At 47.0% G+C, this 10,301-nt stretch overlaps 1 protein-coding gene across 1 annotated transcript; it reads right to left on the bottom strand.

Annotated features, from left to right (window-relative positions):
* Positions 1–1,185: 1,185 nt before the first annotated feature.
* On the bottom strand, positions 1,186–9,503 carry LOC139352708 (uncharacterized). Its single transcript, XM_070995338.1, has 3 exons — positions 9,333–9,503; positions 4,177–5,318; positions 1,186–1,255 (listed from the first exon to the last, which is right to left on the bottom strand). Exons 1-3 carry the CDS (start codon positions 9,501–9,503, stop codon positions 1,186–1,188), a joined length of 1,383 nt encoding a protein of 460 aa, XP_070851439.1.
* Between the last annotated feature and the right edge of the window lie 798 nt (positions 9,504–10,301).

A 10,301-nucleotide genomic window follows, 5' to 3' on the forward strand; every position in this document is an offset into this window, starting at 1 on the left:
TCTGCGTGCACCGTTCCACATCATGCGGTGATCAAAGACGACAGTTTAACTACAAAGATGCGCGTCGTATACGACGCTTCGTGCAAAACGTCTAACGGGAGGTCTTTGAATGATATTTTATGCACGGGTCCTGCCCTACAAAACGATCTTGGAGGAGTTATACTCAACTGGCGTCTCCATCGGTATGTCTTCGTGGCCGATATAACGAAAATGTATCGCTGCATAGATATGCATGAAGAAGATGCCCAGTATCAGCGAATTTTCTGGCGCGACGAAAAGGGACTCATCAAGGAATATTTTTTGACTACAGTAACGTTTGGCACTGCTTCGGCACCCTTCACGGCGATTCGAGTCATACATCAGATTGCGTCCGACGAGCGCGAACGCTATCCTCTGGCCGAGCATGTCCTTAAAAACGAAAACTATGTGGACGATGTTCAAACAGGACACGAGACCATCAACGGAGCTCTAAAAATTCGCAATGAAGTCATCGCAGCTCTGCAATCAGCAGGCATGGAGCTCGAGAAGTGGGCATCCAACCATCCAGATATCTTAGAAAGCATCCCAACTACAGATCTCTCTAACAGTAGCATTTTTGAGATAGACAATAAGGACTCCATTAAAACTTTACGGTTGTATTGGCATCCAAACAAGGATGGTTTTGGTTTTAATCTTAAGTTTTCTCTCAATCCTATATTCACCAAACGTTCTATACTATCCACAGTAGCACGCTTATTCGATCCGTTGGGATACCTGGCACCAGTGATCATCGCTGCGAAAATCCTATTGAAGGAAGTTTGGAGTTTTCGTATCGAGCGCAAGGATGAGCCCCCCGCATCATTAGATTGGGACGACCCATTGCCAGATCAACTCGCCGAGCGGTGGCGACAGCTCATTCAAGAGCTCCCCGACATTGAAGAGATACACATCCCTCGGTGGTTAGGCTTCGATTTAAGGCATGTCTCGACGTTGCAACTACACATGTTTTCTGATGGATCATCCATGGCGTATGCAGCATGCGCTTATCTTCGAGCTAGTTGTACGGATGGTTCCGTGCAGGTTAACTTATTAGCCGCCCGCAGTCGAGTCACACCTGTTAAGCCGCTAACAATTCCGAGAGTTGAGTTATCCGGAGCCCTGCTGTGTACACAATTAGCCGATTGGATTGTCAATCAACTTCAAGCATCACATCACACCATATCCGTACACTACTGGTCGGATGCAATGATAGTGCTGTATTGGATCAGCGGTGACCCTAGGCGTTGGAAGACATTTGTGTCGAATAGAATTGGAGCAATCCTGGAGGCAAGCTCGCCATCGCAGTGGAGACATGTTCTTACGCAAGAAAACCCAGCAGATTGTGCTACACGCGGACTCACCCCTTCCCAGCTGAAACATCACACGCTTTGGTGGAACGGACCACATTGGCTGCATCTTTCAGAGGAGCATTGGCCAGTCAATCCAGTTCAGTCCCCATAATCAGAATTTATTTCAGGAGAGCAATCGTTAAAGCATATCGTAGCCCACATTTGTGTAGAAGTGCAACCGTTTATCGAATCATATTCCTTCTATAATAAACTCTTATTCGTTACAGCCTACGTCTAACGATTCATTTATAATACTCGACACAAAAAAGCTGATAGACTCACCGGCCCTATTCAGGTATCTGAATTCCAACAGGCTTTGTTCGCACTGGTGCGGATGGTTCAACAAGAAGTCTATTCGGAAAAGTTATCAAGACTACGATCCAACAAATTTCTATCCAAACATAACAAACTCAGCCAGCTTTCACCGTTTCTCGACGATCAGGGACTCATGAGAGTTAAAGGCAGACTTAAGAATTCTTTGCAGCTCTCCATGACTCAACGCACACCAATAATCCTTCCAAAGGCCCACCACCTGACGAGTTGGGTTAAAAGGAACGCTCATCACAACACCTTACATGGCGGTGTGCAACTAACTTTATCTACAAGACTTGATCGTCATCAAGGATGATCGAACTGGTCCTTCTGACTGGAAATTAGGGCGAATCATCGACTTACATCCTGGGGCCGATGGGCTCGTTCGAGTAGCTACAATTAAGACCTCAACGGGTATTTACAAGAGGTCTGTGTCAAAGATTTTCCGTTTACCCATGCCAAGATTTACTGAAGAGTCTAGGCCAAGTACACAACACACTTCAACCTTTTCAGAGTTAAGCATGGTCTAAGGCTTTGAATACTGGATCCAGTATTGGGGGCGACATGAACGGGTGTTTCTGTCGATAAGGAGAAGCTGGACAGCTGTTTTCTGGCGACTCTGATAAGCAGGGGACAACAGCAGTTATAACAGCGAATGTGAAAACATAAGGAGAAGCTGGTCGCGTTTTTATAACCGAGCTTTTATATTCCAAAATTTGTAAATCAAAAATCAAAAGTACAAAAAGTAAGTCAAAGATTGAAAGTATACAAATGAATTACAACTGGTGAAGTTCAACATAATTCTGAGTTTTTATTACAAAGTGTGTGAAAGACCCCCAGAGTAGACTTCTGCTCAACTTTGACGATCGGGTGCGAATCGTCAAAACAGTATGTAATTTTATTCTTGCCAGTTGCGAGGCCTATTTGATACTGATCCGAATTTCACAAAAAAAGCCAAAGGAATTTCCCGGCCCGCCCTGAAACATAGTTTTTGAACTGGGCAAAACGGAAATCTTCGTGATTGGCCTGGTCATCTCTCCTGTTGAGGTCTTCAATTTGACTGCTCGAACGAGGTTGTCCTTACCTGGATAGGTTTCCATAACCCGTCCGATGTGTATTAGACTCCTTAACGAGAACTACATCACCGATCGAGAGGTTGGGTGTTGAAGTTGTCCATTTCGGACGTTGTTGCACAGTAGTCAGATACTCCTTATGCCATTTCTTCCAGAATCCTTGAAGCATAGCCTGCATGCCTTGCCAATATCCTAATCGGCCCACAGGGATGTGGCTTAAGTCAGGATCTGGCACGGTGGTTAACGGTCTCCCGATTAAGAAGTGGCCGGGTGATAAGTAGTTGTCTTCGGTGTCAGATGTGTAGCATAAGGGGCGTGAATTTATCACAGCTCTGATTTGAGCAAGCAAGGTGCGCATCTGTTCGAAGGTGAGCGTTGAATTGCCGGTGACTCGGCGCAGATGCAGTTTGACACAGCGAACTGCCGACACCCATTTCCCTCAACAATGAGGAGCTTTAGGGGGAATGAGTACGCACTGAATTCCATCATTCGCCAGAGTAGATGTGACGATGTCCTTATGTCGTTGTGATGAAAGCAATTCTTGCATTTCGTTGAGGGATCGTTCACCTCCAATAAAGTTAGTTCCGTTGTCGCTGTAGATCCTGCTTTACTTCCCACGAAGGGATATGAAGCGCCGCAAGGCAGCCAGGAAGGTTTCTGTTGTCAGGTGACAAGTTCCAGGTATATGGCCGAGGTGACCATGCAGATGAACAGGCAAAAGCGCAGTCAGCTGGGTTTGATTTGGAGTCTACGTGCCGCCAGGCCTTCCTGGGAATAGTGTCAAGGATTTCCGAGGTTCTGTTTCCAACAAAAGTCTTTAGTTGGGCTGGTGCATAAGATAACCAGGAGAGCACTATTGAGGAGTCGGACCAGGCAAAAACAGTTATATTCTTGCGGCGTAATCAAGAAGAGATCGAACGATTGAGTTGGCTTAGAAGAAGTGCTGCGCAAGGCTCCAAGCGTGGCAAAGATTGTTGTTTCAGTGGCGCCACCCTTGTCTTCGCAGCCACAAGGGACACCGAGAGGGATCCGTCGTCATTTGTAACTCTGCTGTACACCACAGCAGCATACGCCTGTCTGTCTGTCCTCGATATTGTCTGCGTCGTTGGCAACGAAGCGTGGTAATTGGGAGCGGGTCATCCCAATCCAAATTTAAGAGCCAGAGTTTTTGGAAAATAATCTTAAATTGGATTACAATGGGTGCCAAGAGTCCGAGAGGATCAAATATCCCGGAAACGTCGGACAAGACTTGTCTCTTTGTGCAGTCAGGACTTGCTGCTAGACTTATGTTGTACGTTAGAGTGCCTTTTCCAGGAAGCCAGTATAGTCCGAGAATTTTAATTGGCGACAATTCTGCGTCGGTATCATCCCTTTGTATGAATGAGGTATTGGATACCCATTTCCCGAGTTCCAGATTTGCGCACGACATCAGCTGAATCAACTCGTCTCGGTTTCGACGTAGTTCATCCTCATTGTTTGACCCAGTAAGAATATCATCGACATAAAAATCCTCCAGTAGGATTTTTGAAGCATTCGGGTATTTGTCTTGATGATCCACGGCGAGTTGTTCCAGAACTCGTACCGCCAGGAAGGGTGCACATGACGTTCCGTAGGTTACAGTGCACAATTGGAAATGCTTGATCGGATCGGATGGATCCTCTCTCCAAACAATCTTCTGATAGTTTCTGTGCTTTTCGTTTACCCATGTTTGGCGGAACATTTTAACGATATCCGCTGAGAATGCGAACTTGTACATTCGAAAGCGTAGGCACACAGCAAATAGATCGCGCTGGATACTGGGCCCTGTGAAAAGAGTGTCATTAAGGGCCTTACCGTTAGCGTCGTGAAAGGATCCATCAAAGACCACTCGCAGTTTTCGGCCTAGCACTGGGTGGTGGGGAAGAAAGAAGTGATTCCCAGTAGCGATTTCCTCTGGCGGCACCTCACGCATGTGTCCCAGATTGATATACTCCCGCATAAAGTATACGTACTGTGTCCGCAGCTGCTCATTTTGTTGTAGTCGTCGCTCCACCGATTTGAATCGTTTAAGAGCTCCATGTAAAGTTTCTCCGAATTCAGTAGTATTCGCGTTGAATGGAAGTTCAACGATATACTTCCCGTTTTGATCGCGACTGTGGGTGGCGAGAAAGTGCTTCTCGACCTGGTCGTCTTCCGGTTCCAATTTTGTGTTGCTTTGAACGTTCTCCAGTTCCCAAAACTTCTGAAGCGTGTTGTCGATATCCATTGCTGTGATGATGATGATGAGTGAAGTGATTACCCATCCGAATACCGACGAAATAGCGATAAGATTACCCTTGTTGTCGTACATCTTTCGTCCTGTGAACACTGACCATTCGTTTTCGCTTCCCAATAGTATATCTACTGGTGTGTTTGCGTTGAAATGTGTATCCGCCAGCTGCAGATCCTTAAATACCTCGAGTGTCGATGCGTCGATATTTTGGCGTTCCAGAGATGAGGTGATTCTGCCTAGCACGTGGGCATAGACAACCAAACGATCATCGGATATGCGAGACTTGCAGCGTGCTGCATCTCCTTGTCGTGTCCGCTTTTACGGAAGAGATTCCCGTAAACAAAATGCTTGATGCCGACCGTGTCAGTCCGAGAGCTTGGATGCAACGCTCAGATACATACGACAGCTCTGATCCTGTGTCCAATAGAAGACGGCATGTTACGTGGTCACCTTTCGCGTTTTTAAAATACACCATAGCAGTTGGTAATATGCTTCGTTTGAATTCCGTTAGATGTGTAGATTTGGCAGTGCATTGTGCACATACAACCTTTTGGGTGCCCGCTCCTTGGGCCAAATGACTGAGTATCACTGAGTTTTTGTTAGACGCGCTTAAGTTTTGCTGGTCCCCCTCCGCTATCTAGGCAAGATTCCCACCAGCCTGTGGATTCTGTTGGACGTGAAGAAGGGAGTGATGATTTCCTTTGCATTGCCTGCACTTGTATGTTGACTTGCACCTGTTGACCCCATGACCAGGTCGCAAGCAGTTGTAGCATAGTGATTTCTCCTTCACAAATGATCGCCTCTGCAGTCCAGACATATCCAGAAACTGCTGACAGACATATAGAGTGTGTTCCGTAGAACTACATTTGGTGCTACTACTTTCAACCGCAATCATCGATTGTGTGATCCTTTTTGGCTTTTCAGGATTCCAGTCGCAAGCTCCCTTTTGCTCAGCTCCAGTTCTTCGCAGCAAGAATCGAGAAACTTGAAGAATTCCTCTAGAGTGGGTGAACCTGTCTCCATGCTGCGCTCAATCCACCTGCGCCGTGTGTCAGCGTCAAGTTTCTCTAGGGCTAGATATATGATCCAACAGTCGCGTCCCGTCTGATTCACCGCATCCAATCCACGAACAATTTTGTTTGCTCCGTCCGAAACCTTCCGTAAGACTGTTGCATCGATATTTATAGTTGTTGGCAGGCTCATAAACTGTTCCAAAAACGAGTTTACAATGTGCCGTGGACGATTGTATCTTTCCTTAAGACGTTCCCATGCAGTGTTGTAAGCCGTGTCCGTAATTGCCAAGTGTCCAACCAAGTTGGCAGCCTCATCAACGAGTAGTGTTTTTAAGTGATGGAACTTCTAGGTGTTGTTTGTTATGAATTGTGCTTTCTTATGTCTTGAAAGGATGGCCACTCTGTGTAGTTGCCCGAGAACCGTTTGATTTGAAATTGAGTGTAGCCCGTTGCTACCACTCGCACCGCTTGTAGATGTCCCCGGTTGTAGATCATTACTCCTTTCCTTGAGAATAGCGCTTGCCCTTAGGTATTTTGCTTTGTAGACCGCATTGTCGATCTCCGGATCGACATAGCCTTCCACTGCATTCGCTGAACTTGTTGAACTCCTTCCAAACTTCATTTAGAAGCTCTATCCGTGTGACGATTTCTGTGTGTGTAGCAAGCTCAGTTTGTTCATCCCATGCCAAGACAGGTGTGATGTTGAACTTGAGTCTGGCACGGCTTTTCACTAATGATTTTAATTGTTCCATTGCAAACAGTTACTCTGAGAATCAAAGCACTTCAAAACTGTCCAAGAAACCGGAACGATGGACCAGCAATATGGTTAGAAATATAAACGACTTGGATGTGTGGACTGTATGTAATTTTATTCTTGCCAGTTGCGAAGCCTATTTGATACTGATACGAATTGCCAGAATATATGTATGTCGGACTTCTGTTACATAAGATAGAGATGGCATTATGCGCCTAATGATGAGAAGTTGTTAAAGACTGCAACCGTTCAGGAACAATTTCATTCAAGAAAACTTAGTGTTTTTCGAAAAAAATAATTATAACAAAAAAGATCCGTTTATAAAATTCTTCTGTTTTTGTCTGAAACATTTTTTGATTTTCCTTATATTTTCGGAAAAAACAGCAAAAAATCAAACACAATTTTTTTATGGTTTTTACCGTTATTTTCCAAGATCCCGTTATTTGCACAGACTTGGATTATTTTTCCAGCAATCAGGACCCAAAAACACGTCGATACGGAAAGTTTGATCAAAATCAGGCGTTGGAGCTAAACGGAAGTTTATCCCTAAACGCAATGGCAACATGATAAAGGGCGCGCGCGTTCCAGAAAAACAACCACAACTGTTCCGTTTTTTTGGCATGTCCCTAAATTTTTGATCTTGGCTAAAGAACGCTCAGCTGCGCCGACAGCGAAGCTGGCTTCAGAGCGCACTATGGATACTTTGCCCTTTTTTGGCATAAATTTGCTTTTCACAAGTATTCAAAATTACAAAAAGTTTATGTTATCGAACTAAGAACAGATCAACATGTTATGTTACATAATGGAAATGTTAACTTAACAGGCCACTGCTGCAAGAGAACAGCACGTGAGTATGTTGACCCTAATTTTTTTGTGAAATCTAAAACTAATATCTTTAAAACGACAAGACGTAAACTCTTCAAATTTGAAATGGACATTCATTATGCATGTGTGTACTATATGTTGAAATGAATATATTCCTCATTTTGTATTTTTCAAACAGTTTATAAATTTAGCAAGTGATGTCTTGGAATAACTTTTTTAATGAAATTCCCACATTGAATCGAGTTTACAAAAAATGTTAAAATTTGTTAAGTGAGTGTGTTGGGCCATCGTTTAGAGTGGTTTATTCCTAGTTTATAGAATCCAACCTCAATCTGCGTTTTTTGCGACTTTTTGCAAAAATTACATTTTGTAAGGACCTTTTTCATGGGCTGGGATAGAACTCAGTCCGGCCAGGGTCCTCTACAGTTAAATTTGTAGAAAAAGTGTTGGGACGAAACTGGACGGGGAGTTGCCGCGGGGATTTGTAGGGAAAGGAGGCCAGAGTATCCGCGTTGCACCGAGTAAGCAGCTCTAACGCAACACGGCACCCGAAAGGTATAGTGGAGGGCGGGGCTGCTCCCGGCGAAAATACTAACGAAAACGAGCGGCGTAGCCGATCCCTGAGAAAATACCAACAAAACTGGACAGCGTGGCCGTTCCCCCTGGATGTGCGACTCACAAGCTACTGGGGTAAGGGAGTAGGGATCCGAGGGGAGGATGGCCGGAGGCGACCCTTCCCTGTGCTCCCTGTGGTCGGTCGAGTGGTCGTTTGCACTGAGTAAGCTTCTCTGGCGCAACACGATTCCCGACCGGCACAGATTACTGCACGTGGCTCGCGACTACCTAAATCGTATTTGGGGCGGGGTTCCCAGGAGAGGGTGGCCAGAGGCGATCCTTTCCTATGCTCCTTGTGGGCGATCGGGTGGTCGTTTGCACTGAGTAAGCAGCTCTGGCGCAACACGATTCCCGACCGGCACAAATCACTGCACGTGGCTCGCGCCTACCTAAACCGTAATTGGGGCGGGGTTCCCAGGAGAGGGTGGCCAGAGGCGATCCCTTCCTATGCTCCTTGTGGGCGATCGGGTGGTCGTTTGCACTGAGTAAGCAGCTCTGGCGCAACACGTTTCCCGACCGGCACAAATCACTGCATGTGGGTTCCCGAAAAATGCACCAATTCACACGGACACATACTTCTTCACTCTCTCTTGTCTTTATTATTCGCTAGTACTACTACTGCTACCCCTACTCGCACTCAGTCTGATCGCTATTGTCTCCTATTGTCCCACTTACTGCTTGGATCCGGCGTGCCGACGCTCGTGCCGCTGTACCACTCCGGGTTGAAGTCCGCTCCTAGGTCTGCTCGCCTTGGCTGCCATTCGAGAAAGAGAGCGAGCTTCCGCCCTTGCGCCGCATGTAAGCCCGGCTTGCCGGGTTTCTTCGTTTCCCAACACAGTTTCTTATCGAACCTCCCGCCTATCGCTATCGGCACTATCAGCTGTTGGCCCTCGGTCGACCAACACTGGGTGGTTTTCCAGCCCTGGTGCGCGCAATATTTAAATCGGATAAGCTTAGCTTCTAGTTTGAACTTATATAAGTAAATTGCCTTCGTGGCGTAATCTCCAATTGTATGCCTTCGTGGCAGAAAGAATAGAAATGGCGAAATGTGGAGGGTGTGTTTCACGCATCCTCACACCCCCCCCTTTCTTCGGCGTGATTATGGCGGAGGGAAACGATCACCTCCCGCCCGGCGGTGATGGTGACTCGGAACCGATGACCCTCGATCTGGCGCAGGTAGCGCACCCTCCGTCGATCCTGCTCCTGGATGGATGCGACTAAGGCTGTAGGCAGTCGTCGCTGGTGGGTGTCTACCCTCCAGCTGACTGGGGCGACGATCCACTGGGCCTCCATCCTGTTGTTGTAGTTCCGATCTGTAAATTGCTAGAATATTAGCCTAGGCCTACGTTCCTTACTGGCCCTGCCTGAGTGCGAGGATCGACTTATCTAGTGGGTACAACTCTCAGCTTAACCTAGTTTCCTACTAAAGTTATTACTACGATGCTTTGGGTACATTCATCGACTCCCTTATGTTGGGCACGCGCTCTCTCCGGTGGCTTCTTCCGGGTCCCCTAGTTGGTCACTGCGTTGGTGGTACTCCTTCAGGTCGCCTACTCCTGCTGTTCGCCTCTTTCTGTTTTCCATATGTTGTATCCTGACGATATTCGGGGAGAGGAACTTCAGCACCTTAAATGGCCCAGAGTACTTAGGAGCAAGCTTCGCGTTAAAGCCTTCGCTGGCCTTTGACAGGTGGTGGAGGCGGACCATCACCTGTGATCCGAGCTGAGGTCTCCACTCGCGACGTCGCAAATTGTAGTGGCGGCCTTGTTCCTGAGAAGCCATCTGGTTGGTTTCCAGCGCAGTGCGGAAAGCTTCCTGAAGTCGTTTAGCTCGCTCAGTGGGGTCCAACGGCGACGAGTGTAGACCAGGCGTGACCACATCAAAGAGGGCCCCTGGCAATCTGGGTTCCCTACCCTGCACCAGATAGGCGGGGCTGAAACCGGTGCTATCTGAGATGCTCGTGTTTATGGCCAGCGAGATCTCTGGCAGTAGCTGATCCCATGTCCGGTGATCCTGGTCCACGTACTGGGCTATCATTGTCTTGATGGTCCGGTTTGCCCGTTCGGTGGGGTTCTGCTGCGGGGAATAGGG

The sequence above is a fragment of the Drosophila suzukii genome, chromosome 3 (genome assembly GCF_043229965.1).
Source record: "Drosophila suzukii chromosome 3, CBGP_Dsuzu_IsoJpt1.0, whole genome shotgun sequence".
Taxonomy (NCBI): Eukaryota; Metazoa; Arthropoda; class Insecta; order Diptera; family Drosophilidae; genus Drosophila; species Drosophila suzukii.

Excerpts from the sequence above, each read along its gene's own strand:
- LOC139352708 (XM_070995338.1), bottom strand. The coding sequence starts at position 9,503 with ATGGAGGCCCAGTGGATCGTCGCCCCAGTCAGCTGGAGGGTAGACACC. Across the intron at positions 5,319-9,332 it reads CCATCACCGCCGGGCGGGAG|CGGACACGACAAGGAGATGC; the intron begins GTGATCGTTTCC and ends CTTCCGTAAAAG. Across the intron at positions 1,256-4,176 it reads GAGTTGATTCAGCTGATGTC|GGTCACCGCTGATCCAATAC; the intron begins GTGCGCAAATCT and ends TCCAACGCCTAG.